The 25,833-nt window shown below is 36.5% G+C and overlaps 2 protein-coding genes across 2 annotated transcripts in view; both read right to left on the bottom strand.

Moving 5' to 3' along the window:
* Positions 1-22,968, bottom strand: part of rnf123 (ring finger protein 123) — a 156,912-nt gene extending 133,944 nt beyond the window's left edge. Inside the window, exons 1-21 of the mRNA XM_016282404.1 lie at positions 22,902-22,968; positions 22,304-22,389; positions 22,137-22,224; positions 19,479-19,558; positions 19,070-19,164; positions 17,853-17,907; positions 17,621-17,706; positions 16,492-16,578; positions 16,174-16,241; positions 15,909-16,034; positions 14,090-14,204; positions 13,877-13,981; positions 13,669-13,794; positions 13,494-13,586; positions 12,960-13,033; positions 10,317-10,434; positions 10,048-10,147; positions 9,900-9,961; positions 6,246-6,317; positions 5,545-5,665; positions 3,105-3,206 (exon numbers count right to left, since the gene is read on the bottom strand). Coding sequence (XP_016137890.1) covers positions 3,105-3,206; positions 5,545-5,665; positions 6,246-6,317; positions 9,900-9,961; positions 10,048-10,147; positions 10,317-10,434; positions 12,960-13,033; positions 13,494-13,586; positions 13,669-13,794; positions 13,877-13,981; positions 14,090-14,204; positions 15,909-16,034; positions 16,174-16,241; positions 16,492-16,578; positions 17,621-17,706; positions 17,853-17,907; positions 19,070-19,164; positions 19,479-19,558; positions 22,137-22,224; positions 22,304-22,382 — 1,852 coding nt within the window. The 5' untranslated portion in view covers positions 22,383-22,389; positions 22,902-22,968. The remainder of the gene's footprint in view (positions 1-3,104; positions 3,207-5,544; positions 5,666-6,245; positions 6,318-9,899; positions 9,962-10,047; positions 10,148-10,316; positions 10,435-12,959; positions 13,034-13,493; positions 13,587-13,668; positions 13,795-13,876; positions 13,982-14,089; positions 14,205-15,908; positions 16,035-16,173; positions 16,242-16,491; positions 16,579-17,620; positions 17,707-17,852; positions 17,908-19,069; positions 19,165-19,478; positions 19,559-22,136; positions 22,225-22,303; positions 22,390-22,901) is intronic.
* A 1,094-nt stretch (positions 22,969-24,062) lies between these two features.
* LOC107592835 (telomeric repeat-binding factor 2-interacting protein 1-like) lies at positions 24,063-25,139 on the bottom strand. The gene is made up of 2 exons (XM_016282403.1): positions 24,215-25,139; positions 24,063-24,130 (listed from the first exon to the last, which is right to left on the bottom strand). Exons 1-2 carry the CDS (start codon positions 25,125-25,127, stop codon positions 24,063-24,065), a joined length of 981 nt encoding a protein of 326 aa, XP_016137889.1. The 5' UTR covers positions 25,128-25,139.
* Positions 25,140-25,833: the final 694 nt, after the last annotated feature.

Here is a 25,833-nt window from a genome sequence, read left to right as displayed (position 1 = left end):
GCTAGAAAGAAAGATGGGGAGGTGGGGGTGGGTGGGGGGGGTGGGGGGGGGGGGGGGGGGGGGGGTTGGTATGGTATATAAAAATTTATCATTTTAAAAAAGGTTTTTATTTAAAGAAAAAAAATTAGCCTTATTAAAAGGACTATTATTTATAAGTTTTTTTCTTTCTTCTGGGGCCTGAAATGGAGGAATTTTGGTCAATATTGATAATTAAACAATATTTTGCTGAATGTGTTTTTGTGCTGGCACCTTGGCTGGTTTAGGTCTGTCATGGATAGATAAATAAATAAGACAATAAAACTGCCAGTAGGTGGCAGCAAGTCCCACTTTCAATAAATTATTTAGTGAATCAAATCAAACGATTCGTTCAAAACGGCTGATTCAGTCAGAAACTAAACAAGTGAGTCCATCTGAATGGACAGTTGAATCACTGGCTCAGTCAATTCGTTCAAAAACAGATTCATTCAAGGAACAGAACACCGTGTTGCCCTGCACTGTTGTATTAAACTAATAGCACATTTGTGCTAGCGCACATGTAATGATCAGGTGCTGATATTCAGAAAAGAGCATTGCTTGTGCAATGAATATAAAACAAAACTCATACATGGATATTTTTTGTTTCATTGCTGGAATTATAAGGGCATTCTAAGTCCATTCTAATAGGCTTCATCGCGCAGTGAATGCTTTTGGACTCTCAAGACGTGTTTTTTTTATTTTTTTTTTAAAAGTCGGATATTGTCAGCTCTCCTATCGTCTCTCAGTCCCTCACAGTCACACAGCACAATAACGTTATGTCAGGGGAATGTCTTTAAATTCTAATCAAGGAAAAATCATACCTTCTGTTGTCTTCGTTTTAAAGGGGTCATATGATGCTGCTAAAAAGAACATTATTTTGTGTATTTGGTGTAATGAAATGTGTTTATGCATTTTATAGTTAAAAAAACACATTATTTTCCACATACTGTACATTATTGTTTCTCCTCTATGCCCTGCCTTTTTGAAACGCGTCGATTTTTACAAAGCTCATCGGTCTGAAAAAGCGAGGTGTGCTGTGATTGGCCAGCTATCCAGTGCGTTGTGATTGGCCGAATACCTCAAGCGTGAGACGGAAATGTTACGCCCCTCACCATACTGTTGATGTCATGTCCGGCCGGAGCGATGAGGCAAAAACATGAAAACCATTACAAACTAGGCATTTGTTGCATCCAATGGGGACACAATTACTGATTATAATGACTTATACTGTCTTTTTACGCGTTGCGTCGCATTGCATCGCGCCGCGTAAACATAAAACTCTGTCTGCATTTGTGATCAAGAACTTCAAAAATTACGCTTGAACCGGTTTTGCGCGAAAAATTACGAAAACTTGCTTCGAGCTTGTGCGCAGCTTGTTACAGTAACGAGTTCTAATTGGCTAAATCGCCATTATTTAGTTGGTGAATTATCATAAGTAGAGAATTTTAACATTTTATGTGCATGATAAGTTTTACGTAATACACAAAATTAATAATCCAAAGGGGATGGTAAGGGGGGACGGAGGTTTTACAGAGTGACATGCTTTTTGTCATTTTTTTTGACCAGGGGGATGCCATCCCCCCACAGCCCCCCTCAATGCGAGCCCTGGAAACAAGCGTATACAAACACAATTGTCGAAGATGCCTTTCATTTTAATCACAATGGGTGAATAGTACCAGGCTGATTCATAATTTACGTACCATCCGCTCTGTATAATACAACAGATTACGTGAGCCTCAAATCATAATACATCGAAAATTGTATGTCAAAGGTCAGATTTATTTTACTATTTTGACACTTTTAATGATAACTATAATATGGGCAAATGGGATCATTGGGTTTTCATGGTGTACAAGCAGCGAGGCCACTTCTCAAGTTTCTGGAGGCATTTATGAAGTGGAAAGTTATTTCATGAACCACATATGTAGTGTGGAGGTGAAACTAACTCAAATGAGCAATGCTACAAACTTAGTGATGTGTGACACTTTTGGGACATTAATGGAATAGTTCACCCAAAAATGAAAATTTGCTGAAAATGTACTCAACCTCAGGTCATTCAAGATTTAGATTAGTTTCTTTATCAGAAGCTTTAAAATTCAAATGTAAAAATGTAAAGTTTAAAGCTTATTCATTTTAAAATGTAAATGTTGCTATTCATTAAACAATTCTATGCTATGTTTAATGTTAATTATTCTGTTCAAGCGTCATGCTGTCTGACACCTAAATTCAGATCCTTGTGTCTTTTGGGCCATATACAAATTTGAACTTCACCACAGAAATTGCAGCCAATCCAGGCGAACTTCTGTCAAATACCTCAGACAAACAAAATCATCTAACGCAAACCACAAAAGAACATATCATTACATCAAAGGCACAACCCTCAACCACTTCCTTCATCCTCCTTCCCTCTATCTTAGCGTGTTCCCTGCTGTTCGTCAATATTTTTGCGGCATGTACCGCTGCCTTGAGGGAAATCAATATCCATCTGCATCCCGGTCTTTCTGAACGCCGCCAGCTTCCATCTCATCCCATCATTTCAGAAATTTTAATGATGCCACAAATCACAGTAACGACCACCAATGTTTTTGAGGTTAATAATTAAGTCGGAAAACTAAAAAAAAGAAAAGAAAAAGAAAACACCCTGCAGGAAGTGTACAATGTATTCGGTCTCAATTTAAAACTAATTTGGGGGGTTGATCAATCTAAACCATTCGTCTGGTAGCTTTGAAAAGATCAATAGTGAAATTTCAAGAGTTACCAAACAGAACGAACATAACAGGCACATCAATATGAGATTGCACGTCTCTGTTTACGTCTAGGAAGATTAAAAATCGTTACGTCTGCAAGCACTAAAGCAGCTTCTGAAAACAAACAAAATGAAAAAGTTTGTTGTTGCCACACCTCATACAGAAAAGCTTTATTTCTTGTCTTCAGAGGTTTTAACCGACTGGATTGTATCTGCTGTCAGTGCGAGTAACACTCAAAACAAATTGACCTTCTGCTCCCTCTGGTGGTGTCTAGAGCAGCTGCATGCTGGGTAATTATTTGACAAACCTCTGAAACACACTTTACATGTGTTTTTTACCAACCTTTGAGCGTTTTCTTCAGATGCGAGAGAAGTCCTCCTAAACGCTGCAGGTCAAAGTAATCCACCTTCCCGTTGTAGAAGAGCTGAGGGGGGACGTACGCATCTGACGGGAACACAAATGGGGTCAATGACATGACATTCAATTATAATTTCAGTGCCTTAAGTTTACATTAACAGCCAATGCAACATTTTCATTTACTTCAGGTTTTTTATTTGCATATTTTATTTTGTATTTATTTGTATTTTATTGCTATTTGTATTTTATTATATTTCAAATTAACAAAAATATTCTTAATATTCTTTTTTATGAACCCTTTTTATAATTTGTCTTCACAAATATAATAAATCAAAAATGTAAAATTATGTTCTCACTAATAAAGAAATAAGCAGAGTTATTTTAGTTTTATTTATATATTGTTTGGGTTTTATAAATATTTTAAATTAGCTTTTATTTTCATTTTTAAATACATTTTTAAGTGACTTGAATTATATTTTGATTTACATCATTTATAATAATGTTTTTAAATATAACCATGTAGGTTTCATTTATTTTTATTTGAGTTTTAGTTGCTGCAACTTAAAATTGTTATTTTAATTTTTGTGCATCAACTCTAAAGATTTTTAGTTTTCATTGGAAGTTTGTCATATAATATTTTCTTTTTTATATATATTAGCTTTATTTCAACTACCAAAAAGATTTTTTATAGTTGAAGTTTTATTTAACAATACTTGCCTTGCTAACAACCCGTTTAAAAAAAGATTAAGGCGGCAATTCATACATTCAGTTACTTGAATGCAAATCTTCTGAAATGTGTTTTTAATTTCTGAATAAAAAGTTGTTTTGAAAGTTTTGGGGACATAAAGTCAAACATGACAGGGTGATACAACTGTCCTGATGTCATAATGAAGAAAATGAAATGCTTGTGTTTATATGTGAAGAGTTCATTTGCAAAAAACGATAAACGCCACTTTAAAAAAAAAAAATCGCGAGTTCGTGTTTTACTGCAGAAACCGACAAGCGCCCTTGTTGTTTTTGAACAGAAGCCGATAAGTCCATTTTAGTGAATCAGCGCGCTGTATTCATGTCAGGTGACAAGGCTACATTCACTTTGAAAAGACGTGCTAGCTGAGAGGAGTTTCGTCAAAGCTGACTAAAAGTGATCAAGGATGGATCATTTCGACGAACTTGATGAACCTGTGATATCTTCTTCAGGGCGAAAAAGGAAAATAAAAGCTGAAACGTTTTCACGGAAGCTTGCAAAAGCAGCGCGTTACAATGGTGAGGGAAAAGCTCCGTGTATTGCATGTAATCACAGCCATACAGTTTATGATCACAACAACAACAACGTTTGTGAGGCATCTACATTGTCATCTGAGGAGATTGTAAAGATTTAAACTCTAAAACATGAAACGTGGAGCTATCTGCTTTTGCCAATAAACGACTGTTGGAGTTATCTGCTTTTACTATAAAACAAACTTTTAATATGTAAAAAAAACATACTTTCAATGAACTTTAATTTTGTAAATTAATAAGTCCATTTTAGTGAATCAGCGCGCTGTATTCATGTCAGGTGACAAGGCTACGTTCACTTTGAAAAGACGTGCTAGCTGAGAGGAGTTTCGTCAAAGCTGACTAAAAGTGATCAAGGATGGATCATTTCGACGAACTTGATGAACCTGTGATATCTTCTTCAGGGCGAAAAAGGAAAATAAAAGCTGAAACGTTTTCACGGAAGCTTGCAAAAGCAGCGCGTTACAATGGTGAGGGAAAAGCTCCGTGTATTGCATGTAATCACAGCCATACAGTTTATGATCACAACAACAACAACGTTTGTGAGGCATCTACATTGTCATCTGAGGAGATTGTAAAGATTTAAACTCTAAAACATGAAACGTGGAGCTATCTGCTTTTGCCAATAAACGACTGTTGGAGTTATCTGCTTTTACTATAAAACAAACTTTTAATATGTAAAAAAAACATACTTTCAATGAACTTTAATTTTGTAAATTAGGCCTACCTGTATTATTTGTTATTATTAAGTTATTGTAAGTTATTATTACTTAATCAAAACAACCCAAATTCAGTTTGATTGATATTACTTGGAATGTGCAATAAAAAAAAAACGTGATTTCTGAAAATAAAAATTTTAATGGAGTTATCGGTTTTTGCAAATGAACTCTTCATATATATATAGTCAGTGTTCATGACTCCACCATAAGAAAGAGACTGGGCAAAAATGGTCTGCATGGCAGAGTTCCAAGATCCAAGAACCGCTGCTGAGCAAAAAGAACATAAAGCCTCGTCTCAGTTTTGCCAAGACTTTTGTGGACTGACGAGACAAAAGTGTAACTTTTTGGAAGGTGTGTGTTATTTTTTTTTCAATAAAAATGAAAAAAAAAATCATTTTATTTATCACTTTATATAAATGAGAAATGTGTACCTTCACTGCTGATGGATCCTGGGCTTTTTCTCTTGCCTTCATCCCAGTAGCTCCTGATGGCCGTGATGAGCCGGTGTATGAAACACACCATGTATTCAGGAGGACACAACACTGTGGGGTTCTGAACACACAAACAACATCACATCAATTGAAGCATGAGACAAACATCAAACCCTCCAATAAAAAGCCTGATCACTGCAAATTAACTGAAACAATCCTATCAATAACAATCCCGTTACAGAAAATGGCCATATTCATTTACTTCTGTGAAGTTTAAGCAGGGAACATCAGATTCAATGCCAAAAAGCATGCACTGAGAATTATAAAACCCTCAAGCTTCTTTTGTCTTTATTGTTACATCCTTTATGTCAGCACAATTTGCCAATTGATATGATACTGGAACTAATAAAACAAAAACAAAGCAGATGTACCAGTCATCAAAACACATTAAGTAACATATTTCTGAAATGTCCTGTTTGCAGCATTGATTGGAAGACCTTCCGTGGCAGGAGCTCTTTAAATCGTACCAAATGCTCTGTGGCGGGTTTGTAGCTTTTACTTTTGCAGAAATAGACTGTGATCTTATGATCTACTCATCACATGTAAAGGAATATCCAATCCAGATAAAGAATATCTAGATACTATGCCGATATGGAACATATATGGTATGAAGGAGGCCAAAGCTGTCCTGTGTGTCCTACCCCTCTATTGCTGGCGTTCTCTTGAAGGAACTTGCGGAATTTGTTCAGGAAAATGTATCGAGAAGCTTCGCCCTGTGAAAAAAAGAGACACAGGTAATTACGGCACACAGGTTGGATCAGAAACATTCACAACTTTTAACTGAATATTAATCGTTCTCTAGATGGCAATCGTTTGTGTAGTCTCAGTTAAAGGGATAGTTCAACCAAAAATAAAAATTATGTCATTAATTACCTTTGTTCATCTTCGGAACACAAATTAAGATATTTTTTATACAATCTGAGAGCTTTCTGACCCTCCATAGACAGCAAGGATATTATCACGATCAACGCACAGAAATGTAGCAAAGGACATCGTTAAAATAGTCCATGTGACATCAGCGGTTCAACCGTAAGTTTACAAAGCAGAGAGAATACTTTTTGTGCGCAAAAGAGAACAATAATAACATAATTTATTAAGCAATTCTTCTCCCAGAGTTACCGTCTTCCCCCATTTTGGAGAGTACCCCAGAATGTAATCAATGTAATCAGTGTTGTTTACATTCAGCAAAAAATCTGTGTTCCAAAGATGAATTAAGGTATTATGGGTTTGGAACAACATGAGGGTGAGTGATTAATGAATTTTTGGGTGAACTATACCTTTAAATTATGTTCTGTTGATCACACAAAACCATTATATGGCTTCTGAAGACATACACTGTAGTACTAGTTATATAGGCTATTTTTATGGTGAACTCCCAAATATAATAAACAAAAATCTCACTAAATAAAAAAAATAAAATAAATTTAAAGGGGTCATATGATGTTGCTATAAAGAACATTATTTTGTGTATTTGGTGTAATGAAATGTGTTTATGCGGTTTAAGGTTAAAAAAACACATACTGTACATTATTGTTTCTCCTCTATGCCCCGCCTTTCTGAAATGCGTCGATTTTTACAAAGCTCATCGGTCTGAAAAAGCGAGGGGTGCTGTGATTGGCCAGCTATCCAGTGCATTGTGATTGGCCGAATACCTCAAGCGTGAGACGGAAATGTTACGTCTCTTAACATACTGTGATGATGCCCTGTCCGGCCGGAGCGATGAGGTAAAAACATGAAAACCCATCACAAACTAGGCATTTGTTGCATCCAGTGGGGACATAATTATGGATTAAGATGACTTATACTGTCTTTTTACATGTTGCATCGCGCCGCGTAAACATAAAACCATGCCTGCATTTGTGATCGGAGAAATGACAAATTACAAGCGATACCCTACACTGCTCAAAACTCGCGTTTGAATCGTCAGTGGCAAATCCTTTAAATATAAAAACTTACTTACAGACTGTGAGTCAGAACAGCCGGCATTGTAGGCTACTCTGCAGGTTCAGGCGGCCGGCGGGCTAGAGTGAGGAACGGCCGGCGGGCTAGAGTGAGCAGTGGCCGGGCTTGAGTGAGCGGAAGCGGGTGGGCTTGAGAACGGCGCGGCCGGCGGATTCAACGAAGGAGCGGCCGGCGGGCTTGCGGCAACCACATGTGACGACCCCGGGCTGGACTCCGCTTCGTCCACGGTGAAAGCCGATCCAGCGATCCACAGCGCGAAGTTGATGTATTCCCTCAGCGACCAGCACGGATCAGCTCTAGGCATGACGAAGCAGATATCGTCCTCTTTTGGAAGACCAAACAAAGTAGTTTCGCTTTCACAACGAAACACACAGCGCCTTCAGGACATGGCTGCAGAGTCAACAACAATACTACAGCGAGAATAAAAGTTATGCCTTCTTTCTTTGCGTGAACATTTGGGCAGCGTTATGCAAATCTTCCCAGACAGTGACGCAGGTATGTGGAGGCGTGTTAGAACGAGCCGTTTTAGGTAGGCGTGGCTGACTCTTAACTTTTATAAAGAATATCTCTTTGGTTTTGAGACTTTAGTCTTTGCAACTTTACAGATCTTCTTTATGCACCAAGAGCTTGTAACACTCCAAAGAGAAAGGAAAAATTGAAATCGCATCATATGACCCCTTTAAGTAAATAAAAAAAAACTTATTTGGGCTAAACAACATCTTAGTTGAAATGTAAAAATACCCCCCCAAAAAAGGTTTCTGTTAGGGTACTAGATATTATGAAGAAAATTAATATAATAATAATAATTATATAAACCAGATTAATTTAATAACTAGATATTTATATTTTTGTGGTTTCATTCAATTTCAGTGTTAAATACTGTTATAATTCTTAATATCTTGAATAAGCCTTTATTTTATATTTTCTGTTTTCATTTAAATTTTAGCTTGTGCTTTTGTGATTTTTTTTTATAAGATTTAGTTTTTTCTAATTATTTCTATGAATATTTCTGAATATGTTCTATTCCTGTTATATATATTTTTTTCTGAATATTTCTATTTAGCTATTTTTTTTTTTCCAGTTTTAGTTTCAGTAATTATAGCACAAACCCAATTCCAAAAAAGTTGGGACAGGTAGCAATAAGAGGCCGGAAAAGTTAAATGTACATATAAGGAACAGCTGGAGGACCAATTTGCAACTTATTAGGTCAATTGGCAACATGATTGGGTATAAAAAGAGCCTCTCAGAGTGGCAGTGTCTCTCAGAAGTCAAGATGGGCAGAGGATCACCAATTCCCCCAATGCTGCGGCGAAAAATAGTGGAGCAATATCAGAAAGGAGTTTCTCAGAGAAAAATTGCAAAGAGTTTGAAGTTATCATCATCTACAGTGCATAATATCATCCAAAGATTCAGAGAATCTGGAACAATCTCTGTGCATAAGGGTCAAGGCCGGAAAACCATACTGGATGCCCGTGATCTTCGGGCCCTTAGACGGCACTGCATCACATACAGGAATGCTACTGTAATGGAAATCACAACATGGGCTCAGGAATACTTCCAGAAAACATTGTTGGTGAACACAATCCACCGTGCCATTCGCCGTTGCCGGCTAAAACTCTATAGGTCAAAAAAGAAGCCATATCTAAACATGATCCAGAAGCGCAGGCGTTTTCTCTGGGCCAAGGCTCATTTAAAATGGACTGTGGCAAAGTGGAAAACTGTTCTGTGGTCAGACGAATCAAAATTTGAAGTTCTTTTTGGAAAACTGGGACGCCATGTCATCCGGACTAAAGAGGACAAGGACAACCCAAGTTGTTATCAGCGCTCAGTTCAGAAGCCTGCATCTCTGATGGTATGGGGTTGCATGAGTGCGTGTGGCATGGGCAGCTTACACATCTGGAAAGGTACCATCAATGCTGAAAGGTATATCTAAGTTCTAGAACAACATATTCTCCCATCCAGACGTCATCTCTTTCAGGGAAGACCTTGCATTTTCCGAATCGGGTTTGTACTTCAACTTCAAGTTAGTTTCCAAAGGCACCAGTTTCTATGTTCTTAAATTTAATTTTTTTTACAATATTTATTTATTTTATTTTAGCTTTATTTCAATTTATCAAAATGATTTTTGATAGTTTTAGTTCACAATAACAACACTGTCCCATTTAGATTTTTTTTTACACACAAAAAAAAACAGTTTGACACTTTTCATGTAGGTCAGACTGGGTCTTCCTGTCTAAATGGGCCATTCTCTGACATTCCCATATCATACATTTTATAAATATAATAAAACATAAATGTGCGAGCAGACGTGTGCAAAACAAGCATCAACATACCATCCCCTTGTCTTTGTTGTTCAGCATTAACCTCAGGATCTGAACCTGCAGTTCCTCCACAACTACACACGCACACACACAAACAGGTTCAGCTGAGTGTCACAGTGACAGATACGCTTGCAGATCTGATGTTGTCTGTGTGACATACCCTCAATCCTCTTCTTCAGTCTGTGACAGCCGCGCTCGTACGCTCGCCGTCTCAACCTCTCCTCGGCCGTCTCCTCGCGTGTGTCCCTCTCATCTTTGCCCTGGACACGCGTCAGGAGAGACAGCGGAGAATTATTCATCTGTCGCTTCAACCAGGGCTCACTTCAGATTAGTGTTCGCTTGACGAGATCATTTCAGGTTACAGCTTTTGTGAAGCCTGTGTATATAATGCTATTCATATTCATACTCATGTGTCCGGATGTTTCTGACCTCTTTGTCGAAGCGTGTGGGCCACCAGGTGGTCGGGATGAGCTCCTCCAGCCCTGCCTCCTTCACTCTCAGAGGGGTCTTGATGTAGAAGAAGACCACAGACCGGAGCACGTCAAACGTGATGCTGTTAAGGAACGAAACCCATACAAATCCACAAGATAAATGCTTCTAACATGTCTGTTTAGGCAGTTCTTCCTTACAGCCAGAGAAAACTACTGGAAAGTTAAATCGAATGCTTGTACTATGACCAAAATTTTATCAAAATTGTAATTGTGTATAGAGTTTATATATTTTGTAATAAATCCATAAACGTATCTAACTACTTATATGCCCATAATCTAAATACTTACCTAAATATCCACATACCCATCTACTAAATATCCACCTATTTACATATTTTCATAAATCTAGCTACATAAATATTGATACAACCACCTCAATCTCAACATCACATATCTATCCATCAATCTATCTACCAACATATCTATCCAACTACCTAAATATATAGCATAATCTATTGACCTATCTACCTACCTAGCAACATATCTATCCATCTCCCTAAATATATACCATAATATTTTAACCCATCTACCTACCTATCAACATATCTATCCATCTACCTAAATATATACCATAATCTATTGACCTATCTACCTAGCAACATATCTATCCATCTACCTAAATATATACCATAATTTATTAACCCATCTACCTACCCATCAACATATCTATCCATCTACCTCAATATATACCATAATCAATTAACCCATCTACCTAGCAACATATCTATCCATCTACCTAAATACATACCATAATCTATTGACCTATCTACCTAGCAACATATCTATCCCTCTACCTAAATATATAGCATAATCTATTGACCCATCTACCTAGCAACATATCTATCCATCTCCCTAAACCTAGAACCTGTCTGACAAAGTGAAGCATGCTTAAAGAGCAACACATCATGCCACGATCTAAAGAAATTCAAGAACAGATGAGAAACAAAATAGTTTATATGTATCAGTCTGGAAAGGGTTATGAAGCCATTTCTAAGGCTTTGGGACTCCAGCGAACCATGGTCAGAGTCATTATCCACAAATGGAGAAAGCTTGGAACAGTGATGAACCTTCCCAGGAGTGGCCAGCCTACCAAAATTACTCCAAGAGCACAACAACGACTCATCCAGGAGGTCATAAAAGAACCCAGAACAACATCTAAAGAACTGCAGGCCTCACTTGCCTCAATTAAGGTCAGTGTTCATGAATCAACAATAAGAAAGAGACTGGGCAAAAACGGCATCCATGGGAGAGTTCCAAGGCAAAATCCATTGCTGACCAAAACGAACACAAAGGCTCGTCTCACATTTGCCAAAAAATATCTTGTTCATCCCCAAGACTTTTGGGCAAATATTCTGTGGACTGATGAGACAAAAGTTGAACTTTTTGGAAGGTGTGTGTCCCGTTACATCTGGCGTAAAACCAACACAGCATTTCATAAAAAGAACATCATACCAACAGTCAAACATGGTGGTGGTAGTGTGATGGTCTGGGGCTGCTTTGCAGCTTCATGACCTGGACAACTTGCTATAATTGACAGAACCATGAATTCTGCACTCTATCAGAAAATCCTGAAGGAGAATGTCCAGCCGTCAGTTTGTGACCTCAAGCTCAAGCACACTTGGTTTATGCAGCAGGACAATGCTCCAAAACACACCAGCAAGTCCACCTTTGAATGATTCAAGAAAAACATAATTAAGGTTTTGGAGTGGCCAAGTAAAAGTCCAGACTTAAATCCAATTGAGATGCTGTGGCATGACCTTAAACTGTCCATTCATGCTCAAAAACCCTCCAATGTGGCTGAATGAAAACAATTCTGCAAAGAAGAGTGGGCCAAAATTCCTGTGAAAGACTCATTGCCATTTATCGCAAATGCTTGATTGCAGTTGTTGCTGCAAAGGGTGGCACAACCAGTTATTAGATTTCGGGGGCAATTACTTTTTCACGTAGTGCCAGGCAGGTTTGGACAGCTTTTTTCCCTTAATAAATGAAATAATAATTTCAAAACTGCAGTTTATATTTACTCAGGTTATCTTTGTGTAACATTAAAATTTGTTTGATGATCTGAATCTTTTAAGTGTGACATATGCAAACAATTAAAAAAACAGGAAGGTGGCAAAAACTTTTTCACACCACTGTATATTGACATAATACCTATTTTATATATCTGAAATCTAGCTACCTACTAAAAATGTCTACCTTATGACACATCATAAGCATTTACCTGCCTACTTATCAACATCTACATAAATATCTACTTGCATACAAAATGTTCATAAGAAATAAATAGATTTATTATTCTTTACAATAAAGATAATAAAATACTCGGACACACTATGGTTGTCAAATTTAATGGAACAGGTCCATAGTTCACGTGTATGAAACATCGACCGTATTTTATTTCACCTTTCTATCCATCTACGTGATCTACAGTGAAGTTCAGTAGGTAATGGCCACAAGAATGCAAGAATGCTAAAATGCTATGAATATATTTCTTATTAATAGATTTTTTCAATTTTTTGGCCTTTCTGGAGTGATTTTCAAAAGGTAAAGTGTCCTATGAAAGTTATAACCAAGAGGATATAGGACGTTGCTGAGCAGGTACTTCCTGGACTTCTCATGCCGGAGTATCGCTGTGGTCAGACGAAGGTAATGAATCTGGAGGACAGAGAAAGAAAACAGGTTTCAATAAAGCTTCCATCTGTTAAGCACTGGCTGCCACAGTAATAATTTGGATCAACATGTTGCCAGTTCCCTCTCACAACCGTGGACATCAAACACATTACAGCAAGCTCAACACAAAGTGCCTCAGTCCTTTTCATTTTAACAAGACATTTATTTCAAATAGGATGGGCACACAGCCCATGTCCCTGCTGATAATTGCCATGAACATCAATGGGCCAGGAGGACGTCAACACCTCTCTGCCTCTGATTAGACACAAATGCAGACGCTAAGCGTGAACATGCTTTGAAGTACAAGTTCCCAGCATGCAAGAATGTTTTCCTTTTTCCTTCCTGTCAGCGGTTCTATCGTTCTCAGCACCAATAAACTTCAATATAACATTACAACAGCTTGGGAAATGGATTTGCATGAGAGAGCAATCATTGGGTTTCTCACCTGAAAGCCCAGATCAGGGATGATGGGAGAGAAACGATACGCTCTCAGCAGAGACATCATCAGCTGCTTCAGACACTCGCTCACCTCGTGGTCCTTCAGGAGGAGAAGAAAAAATTACAGTCTCAGAAGAATAAAACTCATATCCAATCTCATTCCAGACGTTTTGAGTCTGTACCTCCATGAGAAGCCAGAAAAGGTCCAGCAGCTGTTGTATAAGAGGATGCTCTTCGACAGATCCTCCCCCCTCCAAAATACTCAACAGGAAGTTCATCAGCACATCCTCCACTAAGTACACTTTGCACTAGCAGACACACACATTAGCATTAAATAAAGTGGTTTATGGAACAACGACAATGGTTTTACGGAAACTCTGAGTGATTTACCATGAGAGGTGCGAAGTGGTTGAATATATGTGCAAGGGTGACCAGGATGGTGGGATCTCCTTGAATCTGCCAGGCTCCGCTGTCTCTCTCCACAAGCTTTTCATCCTGATGAAAAACAAAATCAAATGTCTTCTCATTCAGTTTTGTTTTAAAGATTGATACATCACACTGCATTGTCTTCTATTCTGAAGCAACACACTCTACAGTAGGCACCTGTGTGTCGATGGAGGTGGACAGGACTGTCTTGAGGTATCCCAGGAGTCTGTTGGCTTTGATGAGGTCAGTGGTTGGTGGGCTTTGAAGAGGAAGGTAACCTTCCACAGGGTACGTGAGGAACAGATGAGTTAAGGGTTTTAGGCATTTGTGGTTGGTCTAAGGTTTCACATGTTTTGTTTTTAGGGTTTTTAAGGTATACCTAAAAACATTGTATGTGACCCTGGACCACAAAACCAGTCATAAGGGTCAATTTTGTCAATTTGAAAATCTGGAAGCTAAGGGGGGTGCAAAAAAAATCGAAATATTGAGAAAATCTTCTTTAAAGTTGTCCAAATGAAGTTCTTAGCAATGCATATTACTAATCAAAAATTAAGTTTTGATATATTTATGGTAGGAAATGTACAAAATATCTTCATGGAACATGATCTTTACTTAATATCCTAATGATTTTTGGCATAAAAGAAAAATCAATAATTTTGACCCATACAATGTATTTTTGGCTATTGCTACAAATATACCCGTGCTACGGTTTTGTGCTCCAGGGTCACATATAATTACATTATAATTACATTATATAATTAATAAATATGTCGGTCACACTTTATTTTAAGGTTCGATTCTCGCAATTAACAAACCATTAACTATGACTTTTGCCTCAATAAACACCAAATTCACTGCTTAATAATAGTTAATAAGGTAGTTATGAAGTTTAGGTATTGGTTTAGGTTTAGGGATGTAGAATATGGTCATGCAGAACATGTGCTTTATAAGTACTAATAAACAGACAATATGTTAATAATAGGCATGCTAATAAGCAACGAGTTACTAGTGAGAATTAGTCCCTATACTAAAGTGCAATATATTAGTTATTATAATATACTATATAACATATTACATTATACATATATAAATATTATATAAATAAATGTAAGTACTTGAAAATCTTAAATAATATTAAGCATGTGTGTATGTATAATAATATATTTGTAAATAATAAATCATATTTATAAATAATATAAATAAAACTATTAATGTATAATATATGTGACCCTGGAGCATAAAACCAGTCTTAAGTCGCTGTGGTATATTTGTAGCAATAGCCAAAAATACATTGTATGGGTCAAAATTACAGATTTTTTTGAGTTACTAGTGAGAATTAGTCCCTATACTAAAGTGTTACCATATATATCAATTAAATTTGTTACAATTTAAATATGCATCTACTTTTATTCTGACATCTTATAAATATATTCTCAAGTTTCAAGTTGTACTTGAAATAAATATTACATTATTATTCAATAAACATATTATATGAAATGTAAATATATATCATGTATTTCTAAAAAATAAATTATATTATTAAAACAAATCACTTAAAATGTTAGAATATAAATATGTCTTGTAAATTATTTTTCAAGTTTTCCTTGAAATAAATATAATAATTTTATTCAATAAAAATAGTATTAAATAAACATATATAATGTGTTTATAATAAATATATTACTTTATATTATTAATAAATAAAACGATTAAATATTACAAATTTAACATATACATCTACTTTTATTCTGAAGTCCTAAAAATATCAATTTATTGTTCAAGTTCGAAATAGTTGTATCTCGACCAAATATTGTCCTATGCTTTCAAAAAATTTACCCTTATGACTGGTTTTGTGGTCCATGGTCACATATGTACTTCTAATTACTACCTAATTAGATTGAATAATTTATGATTGTATGTTTTAGAATAAATTAAAATGTATGTCATACACATTACATAAAATCTGTATGTATATGCATTAAAATGAGAAGGATATCTGAGAGGACGGCTGCCGAAATTGAATGCTACAGACTCTTTGAAGGAAAGGCTGATTGCAGGGAAATATGCGACGCCTGGCCCCGTCTTAATATTGCTGAACGCAACACCAAGAGACTGTCCGTTACTGAAAAAGAAAAAAAATACTGCTATTAACAACAATTCACAGATATGTCCGTTAATGTCTACTAATTAGAATTTCACATCAGTTTCTCATGCGTTCATACCAAACTATAACGTACATCCAATAATAAAACTATACTTACAGACAAAACGTAATGGTTCCCTCATCCAAATCTATCAAACAGCTGACGATATCACCAGCAGCCCAGGACTAAAGCAAAAGAAATAAAAAGAATCAATAATGAGAGGCTTCGTGTTAAAATGTACTACTATGTATGGCCTTGAGTGGCTCAATGCTTTCATAAAAATGTGGCTCATCCAATCAGAATTGTGTTTGATATGACGGTTACGTAAGTCTTTAAACAAGCAAACTACGACCAAACTGTCAATGCCAAATAAAATTCACAAGCACAAATTGAGCCTGACCGCTGAACTGAATGTGTGAAACGCTGTGTTTTCACCTTGCCGTAGTTGGTGGTCGTCACGTTCCATTTGCGAACTCTGTTTCCGTCGTAAGCGTACGAGTCCGGCGTGTCCCCGACCCCTTCCTGAACACAAACACAGATCCACAGCGTACCGTATCTGGCAGTAATCGACTTGAACAAACCAATCTCACAGATGGATTAAAGGGATAGTTCACCCAAAAATGAAATGTCTGTCACTAACTACTCACCCTCATGTCGTTCCAAACCTGTAAGACCTTCGTTCATCTTCTGAACACAAATTAAGATATTTTTGATGCATTCTGAGGGCGCTCTGACCCTGCATAGACAGCAAGGATATTACCATGATCAACGTCCAGAAACGTAGCAAGGAGATCGGTAAAATAATCCATGTGAAATCAGGGGTTCAACCGTAATTTTACGAAGCTACGAGAATACTTTTTGTATTCTCTTTGTATTATTGTATTATAAACGTAAATTGCGTATGCTGTTTTGTGTCAGCTGCGTCACGTGGATACGTTGTTTTCGTTCAAATCAAAGCGTAAACTACGTAAAAAGCGTATCCGTGTGGTGCGGCTGACACAGAACAGCATACGCTGTTTATGTTCAGTGGATAACGTTACTCTCCAAAATGGTGCTAGGGTGGAGGAGACGAATTGTTGAATAAAGTCGTTTTTCTTTTTTCTTTTGTGCACAAAAAGTATTCTCGTAGCTTCGTAAAATTACGGTTGAACCACTGATGTCACATGGACTATTTTATCGATGTCCTTGCTGCGTTTCTGGATGTTGATCGTGGTAATTACATTGTGGTCTATGCAGGGTCAGAGAGCTCTCAGAATGCATCAAAAATATCTTAATTTGTGTTCCGAAGAAGAACGAAGGTCTTACGGCTTTGGAATGACATGAGGGTGAGTAATTAATGACAGAATTTTCATTTTTGGGTGAACTATACCTTTAAGCCAAATCTGAGATTTAAAAAGGATTTTAAGAGCAGAGCGAACAGTCGTCATCTAATCTAGATTAATCTGCGTGATGCGGCTTTGAAAGCTTCCCATGAGAGCTAGCTAACTATTAAGAGTGAATATGCAATCTGTACGGCTCCGCACTCCAGAATCGACCTCTAAATGGTGAAGTTACTGGCTTGTACCTCTTGGTTGAATCTGCAGTTCAGTGTGCACCATCCGATTTGCATTAGGCCTTGAGATGAGATGAGAACTTCATAGACCCATTTCCCTAAAACCAATAAAAAACTATTAAAAACAGTACTGCAGTGGTACTATGGTATAGTAATTTAGGTTGCATTTACTTCAAGGTACTTCGAAGAGCACCATAGAATTAGCATTTCACTATATGGTACAGTTTAGTCATTGAAACGTTACCTTTGTAAACACAAGTGGTGGCTCTGATGGAGCTGAAGTTACTGTGGCCGATGACCTTCAATCCAAAAAGAGAGGAAGAACAAAACTGAACACATTTAACAGAGTAAACAACACACCGGTCTAAAAAGTGAAAATTGGCCCCATTTGAATTCATAATACACTTTCCTGGTGTTACTGACTAAATTGACTTCTCACCATCAAGTCAATTTAATAGTGAACTGACCTGAATTTTATTTATTTATTATTTATTAAAATATTATTTTAAAGCAGACCTAGGGTGTATGCACACCAGGAAAGTCCACTAGTTCACTTGCTTTGGTCCGGAACAAATACAATGTTGATTTTTTTTTGTTTTGTTTGGTGCGGTTCGCTTTCACACTGCCCTTTTTGCAAGTGAACCAGAAACTGTAAACAAAACCACACGTGTGCTTAAGGTCATCCATTCATTGGTTTATCCATTCAACCGACCCAGAGTTCGTTTGGAAGCGGACCGAGACCCCCTCTTCAGCTGGGTCTCGGTGCGGTTGTTTGGTGCGCACCCGAGTGCGATTGCTGTATTCACACCTGCCCAAAAGATCCGCACCAAGGGGGGAAACGAACTTGAGTTTGATTCAATTGAACCAAACAAGACAGGTGTGAACACACCCCTAAATTATAAGTTTACTTGGCAGTTGTAAAATAAAATAAAATAAAATATTTTTTTTATTTTAATTTTATTTTAAATAAATTATTGTATTTTAAATATTTAAATTTATTTTACATTTTATTTTAAATAAAATGAAATTTTATTTACAAAATTTTATTAAATGTTTTTAGTCATTTATTTTATATTTTATTTTACTTTAAATAAAATAAAGTAATTTTCTTTTATTATTTTATTTTAAATAAATTATTGTATTTTAAATATTTTAAATTATTTATTTTAAATTTTATTTAAAATAAAATGAAATTTATTGAATACATTATTTTTTAATTGTTTATTCATTTATTTTATTTAATCTTTTATTTTATTTTACTTTGAATAAAAAATTTATTTTATTTTAAATAAATTATTGTATTTTAAATATTTTAAAGAATTTATTTTACATTTTATTTAAAATAAAATGAAATTTTATTTACTAAATTTTATTAAATGTATTTATTCATTTATTTTATATTTTATTTTACTTTAAATCAATTAAAATAAAATACAAATTTATATAATGTCAATTGCTCACCCCCAAAAGGTCATCGTCAACAAATAACAGCCCTTCAAACCCACTGCTGTGATCCAGGACAACAGTTGAAGGTCCAAGACAGCCTTCTATCTGATCTGTACAGAAAAAGAAATAAAATTTCAAATAAATTAATATATCAATATATAATAATGGATCTATTAGATATACAGAATTATATATGAAATAAAATAATGAAAACATGGCTGAAAACATTACTACAATCAATCAATAAACATAAATTAGCACATAAATCAACGAATAAATAAACATATTTGGGGTACAGTAGATGTCAATAATAACTGATGAATTATTAATAAATATTACATAAAATAAGTGTTTTTTTCAGCAAATACATTAAATTTCCCAGTAATTTGTGAGACGCTCAGCAGTGTATGTGTAAGTGTTTGACCTCTGCTGTCCTCAGTGACATTATCTTCAGCCAGCAGCTTCTCCAGATGAGCTCCGAGATCCTGGAACATCAGGGTTTTCCTACAGGGACGAGACACGACACCGGTTCAACTGATCCGCACATGACCACTCACGTATCACAACATCATACCAGATGAGCGGCGCTTGTCAGCTCACACACACTGAAGAGACTAGACAACGACCGACTGATCCAACTAGACATATCAGAGAAAATAGAATGCATTTTATTTATAAAGTAAGCGATACATTGAAAAGATGGGATTCAGAATAGAATTACAATTTGGAAATAAACGGAAATCATAAGCGTTGAATTTATATTTACATTAAAAAAAGAAAAGCATTCAAATGATGCTCTCAAATTTCTTCCGAGCTAAATATCTGTGAATAAATGAAGTTTAGTGTCACATGGCAGCAATGCTGTTTTATGCAGTGCTGACAGACGCCCATCATGACGCCTGACATGAAATCCAGCATTAGAGATGAAGATATGTAAACACATGAGCCGCTTCACTGCTCTGTGAGTGTCAGCTTTCTCTCATGTCCCATCACGCTCTATGTATAGATCAGCTCCAGTAACCAGACACTGGCTGGGATCAAGAGCGGGACGAGGCCAGCAACTTCCACTCAAACAACTAATGCAGCAAACTTCATTTCTTCATGATTTGTTACGATCCGCCGAATAAGTTAAACAGAGTAAAAAATACTGATGACTCATCCTGCCCTGCACAGATTTCTGTCCAATCAGATGCCCTCTAGAACAAGAAGCCCCTCCTCCTATAACCAGCTGCACTTGATTAACATGAAGCAGATCATGCTTCAAAAACATGCAGGTGAAAAAATGAATTCACAATTCAAAACTAAATATGACATCAAATAATATGTAAGGGCCGAAGACAAAAATAGGTTTTCAAGAATTAAAACAATAAAAGTACAGCCATTCAGTGTAACAATAGCTACTTTTCCCAATATACCAAAAATCTTGTCAGGCATATTTAAAACGAGTACACAGAGGTGACATTAATAGACTCGATTTAAGGATCACAGCCCTAAAATACTCACAAATTGTTTAAAATATGCATGAATGAGTCAAATGGTTGATTTATAGGCAGGGAAAACAGTAATCCACTCATTCACTCACACACCATCATTTCAAAAACACCTTAAAATGACTTGAAATGTAAGAGAGCTTAAGATTAAATTGGCAAGCAATATTTACAGAGGATTTGATGACTAATGATCTAAAAATGTGATTAATAATATTGTGAAATTGTTAAATAAAACAAAATATACAAAAACACATATGATTAATTACACATATAATCAAAAGCAATTTGCTGTGGAAAACAGTTTTGTGAACTTAATATTTGTGAGCCTGGAGCACAAAAGCAGTCTTAAGTCGCTGGGGGTATATTTGTAGCAATAGCCAAAAACACATTGTATGGGTCAAAATTATTGATTTTTCTTTTATGCCAAAAATCATTACACTCTAAAAAAATGCTGGGTTGTTTTCAACCCAACTTTGGGTCAAATATGGACTAACCCAACCGTTGGGTTAAATTTTTACATTGAATTTTTAACCCAAAAGTTGGGTTAGTCCATATTTGACCCAAAGTTGGGTTGAAAACAAGTAAAGATCATGTTCCATGAAGATATTTTGTAAATTTCCTACCGTAAATATATTAAAACTTAATTTTTGATTAGTAATATGCATTGCTAAGAACTTCATGTGGACAACTTTAAAAGGAGATTTTCTCAGAATTTCAATTTTTTTTCGCACCCTCAGATTCCAGATTTCTAAATAGTTGTATCTCAGCCAAATATTGTCCGAACAAACCATACACCAATGGAAAGCTTATTTATTCCGCTTTTACTGTAGATGATGTATAAATCTCAATTAAAAAAAAAATTCCCTTATGACTGGTTTTGTGGTCCAGGGTCACATTTTTTGTGAAAACTACCATTCAAATGTTTGGGGCGAGTAAGATTTTAAAAAACATAAATAAATAAATCAATTAAATAATGCGATATTCAGCAAGGATGTATGAAATTGTTCAAAAGTGACAGTACAGACTTTTATAATGTTACAAAAGATTTCGGTTTCAAATAAACGCTGTTCTTTTGAACTTTCTATGCATTAATAATCCTGAGGGGGGAATAAAAATCATCACGGTTATCATGAAAATAGTGATAATTTCAACACTGACATAACATAACATAAGAGCCATTACTAATAATTGAGCATCAATAATATTTGAGAATAACTGAGTAGCAAATCAGCATATTGATGAGACACTGTGACACTGAAGACTGGAGTAATGATGCTGGAAATCAGCTTTGATCACAGGAATAAATGACGTTTTACAATATATTTACATGTTAACCTGCTTCACAGCATTGCTGTTTTTACTGTATTGTTGATCAAATAAATGCAGCCTCGGTGAGCAGAAGAGACTTCTTTCAAAAACTTTAAGAAATATAAATTATTTTTCAAACTCCTGACCGGAAGGTAGTGTGTGCATGTGCTTATGTGTATGTTTGTGCATACAAGGCAAACGCCCCCGCAAAGGAACATTCTACATACAAAAGGTCAACCCAAAAAGACCCCAAAACAAGGAGGACTCTTGGGTAATCCACTAACCTGTGCGCCGCTGATGCCGGTCCCGTCTTACTGGAGGCAGGAAACACATGGTGCAGATAGTCGCTCAGTAGCTTCTCATTCACAATTCCTAAAAAAGATATGTACATTTGATGATTAATCCATTTACAGTGGGTTTACATCAATAAAATCTCTTTATAAGGACACACCTGTGACTTTGGGTTTGTCTGTGTCGGATGCCAGGCGATAGCTGCGTCGGGACAGGACAGTGCCACCCTTTGAGCTCATACTGCTACTAGACAGATCAATTATAAAATCATAATTAACTATAGTAAACATTTATAGCATTACATATAGCATCCTCTAGTCTAATAACAACAGGATAAAGAATAGGATAAAGAATACAGATAGGCTAACTTACATAAAATGCTGACTAGTAGACTAGAAATTATTTTGACAACAGTCTCAAACTACAGTGAAACCTGCAAATAACTTGTAGTTTCAATGTTTACATGCTGTTATCTGAGCAAACATATACAAACATACACATAACATAAACATACTCTCTCTTTAGCCACTCTCCCGCTAACATAGGCCGTGTTTAATGTGTTCAAATATCATTTAGTGACTGTCGGGGGTCTAAAATGCCCAGCATATGCGCAAGAAAACCCATATTTAATGTGTTTCAGCCTCCGTGTTGAACACATATGACAGCCAGAGCTGCTACGATAACATGTCAAATACAACATACACCGATAAAGCGACGTTAACGCTTGTCGTTTGGTTAATTTCTCCTGCAGTACTCACTGGTTTGGTGTGTTGTGTATGTTTGTGATCAGCAGATTGCTGTTGTTGGGCTCTCCTCTTTAAATGTGTCTACAGTCACTGCCTTTAAGCATAGAAATACAAGAAGCGGTCGGATGACCGTGAATGAACTGTGTGATAAAATGGGCGGGGCTTGGTGGCCCGGAGAGTGTCTCTCATTAGTCACGATGGATTTATATTTTAAAAATTCTAATTTTATATTTTCTCTGTTTGATTTTATCTCAGCATTATTTGTATTCTCTGCTGTCGTTATTTATGTGTAAATTATTGTCCGGGACGCAGTTTCAAGTATTTCAGAGACGGCGTGTTTTCTGTTACTTTTCTCATCTCTTTTTGGGATGGACCAATCAGAGACGTTTTGCTTACAACATCGCTTCACAAGCGGGTGTGTATTTTATACATCAAGTGTCACTATTTGGAATCAACCGATTCTAATGTTTATACAATTCAATATACAAAATTATTATTTAACACAAAAGGATTTGAATACGATTAAAGGCATTATGAGCCATGAAGAGCCCTCTGCAGGAATTTAGTTGTGTGACTCTTTTAACACATAAGGATTCACGGCTATGGGGCGAGTTTTAGGCCAAAATATGTTTAGACATGAACGAATGCGAACCATAAAATCCATAAAAGACCACTGGGTGGCAAATGTTTTTCCAAAAAGTTATTCCTATAGGGGACGTTAGAGGGCTAAAAAAAACGGATTTATATTAAGTTAAATCTATTAATATGAATCTATTCACTCTGCATCTGATTAAATTAGGATTGCATCCTAGTAAGCACAAACGGCAGTGATTGGGCCACCGTGAACAGCGCTGAGAAAAGCAACAGTTGTTGATGACTCTTCAGCAGCATTCTGGACATTAATAATTAACGCCTCAGTCCTTAAATAACCATTACATTTAAAAAGCACAATAAAATGTTATAGAAAATTATGGCATTTGGGCGTATCATATCTAAAACGTTAGCTACAATACCTAGAATGGTAAGAACTGAGCGCTTCAGTGTCATAACTGTAATAAACGTGTATTAATAGCTAAATTCCGCGGGCAAAAAGGTCCATATTGTCAATAGTGTAGCTGTGTATGAAATAGCTTAAACAAAATTCAGTTTTAACCAAGCAGCTTGCAAGATCTGTTAAGGAAAAATGGAGGCCTTGCAGGTACTTTGACTTGTTTTGTTGGGAGATGAATGTTCCTTTGATCCTGAATTTGAAAAAAAGTGGAGAAGGTTTACAAACAGAACTTGTTGAGGAACAACACAATATATAAAACCATGAATAACATTACCATCCGGAACGTGTTGTCCATCACAACCTTCATCTAATGTAGGTCTTTTAGACATCTCAGGCTCTGGTGTTTCTTCTTCTTGGACCGGGACAGGAGACTCGTCCTGACTGTCATGGCTTGAGGCCTGCGGCGGCTCTCCTGCAGCATCTGCCACATCTGGAGGAGAACTGGCTCCCTCAGGAGAAGGCTGAGGGTCGGTCCTCACAGCTGGACACACGCTGTTTTCTGTGGCGATTTGTGTTTCAGATGAATCCGACACAATGACTGGCTTTTGAGGAGAGTTTTGTAAGGTATCCCTCTCAGGTTCTGAGTTCTCAGTGGCTTTCTTCTTACGCAAAGGGCTTTGCGTAAAACAAAGCGGTTTTCTTTTCGTGGGACTCTTCTTCACGAGTTTAAGCTGGAGGGGCTTTAGAAACCGATCCCTCATGGACTGCCAGCTGTGCTCGGTCACGCGCCGTTTCTCCATCTCTTTCCAAACCAGGTTGCCTTTGGCTTCATGTTGCCGCTTTTCCATGAACTTCAAGATGGCTGCGTCGTCTTCAGGCGAGTAACCCAACCGCCCATTGCTCTGATGACGGGTCGCCATCCTCGTCTGGACAGATGGTCCCGCGCTAATCACATAGTCGTCCAGATTCAACAGCTGGTTCTGCTCTACACAATCTTTGATGTATTTCGTAGAGACGTACTTTTGTCCGGAGCTCGCTGTGACAGTAGTTGCGTCACCGGGATCGATCAGCAAAATGGCTCCGGGCTCTTGATTGCGACACAAAGTGCCTCCCCCGTTAGTTACCAGAGGGTAAAGTTGTGTTTTAGTTGGGCCGGGTCTCACATAGAAGCGCATTGATTGTCCACTTGTGTCCAGGAATAAGACAGGAGAAATGTCAGAGACCTCCTCCTTTCCCTTCTTTGACATGGTGAAGGTTATCTGGGGGGTAAATGAGAAAGCTCTTTCCATATCAAAGCTTAAAAAAAGACATTAGTTTGGTTTGAAATGAGAAAACAATAGATGCACAGTTCAAAATTAGGACTATATGGTATTGTGATGATTTCTGGCTTTGCAAAACGTTTAATCTTCTAAATCCTTACATAATTCATTCTTTGACTCGTTGTCTTTACTATCCGACATTACGCTTATTTATAAACATGTGAAAAAAATGCTATAGTAATTTATAGTAAATATAGTGTTTTTGAACCATACTATAGTAAAGTGTATTATACTAGGGATGCACCGATATGAAAATTTTGGCCGATACCGATAACCGATTATTCTTTATTTTTGAAAGCCGATAACCGATATGTTGGCCGATAAATCTATATCCAAATTGTTATATACTTATGTTAAAAACATCTTGAATGCTGTTAAAGATAAAGTTGAAATTATATTACACAGTCCGAGCTATAAAAAAAAGCACATTTTGTTAAAAAAGAGAAAAGTTGGGAGGCTGTATCAAAGCATAGCTCAGTAGCTTAGTACATATAAGATGCATAAATGTAGTTTCATTTGTCTGAGTACAAGGTTTTATTTTTTCAATTTTGCACCCTGTTTTGTCCCACTTCTCAAGAATGACTGAAATACTTGTTTATTGAACTCTTGTGTAAAATTAATGTATCACACTTAG

The sequence above is a fragment of the Sinocyclocheilus grahami genome, unplaced genomic scaffold (assembly GCF_001515645.1).
Source record: "Sinocyclocheilus grahami isolate Dianchi unplaced genomic scaffold, SAMN03320097.WGS_v1.1 scaffold159.1, whole genome shotgun sequence".
Taxonomy (NCBI): Eukaryota; Metazoa; Chordata; class Actinopteri; order Cypriniformes; family Cyprinidae; genus Sinocyclocheilus; species Sinocyclocheilus grahami.
This window is presented reverse-complemented; position numbering and strand designations above follow the sequence as displayed.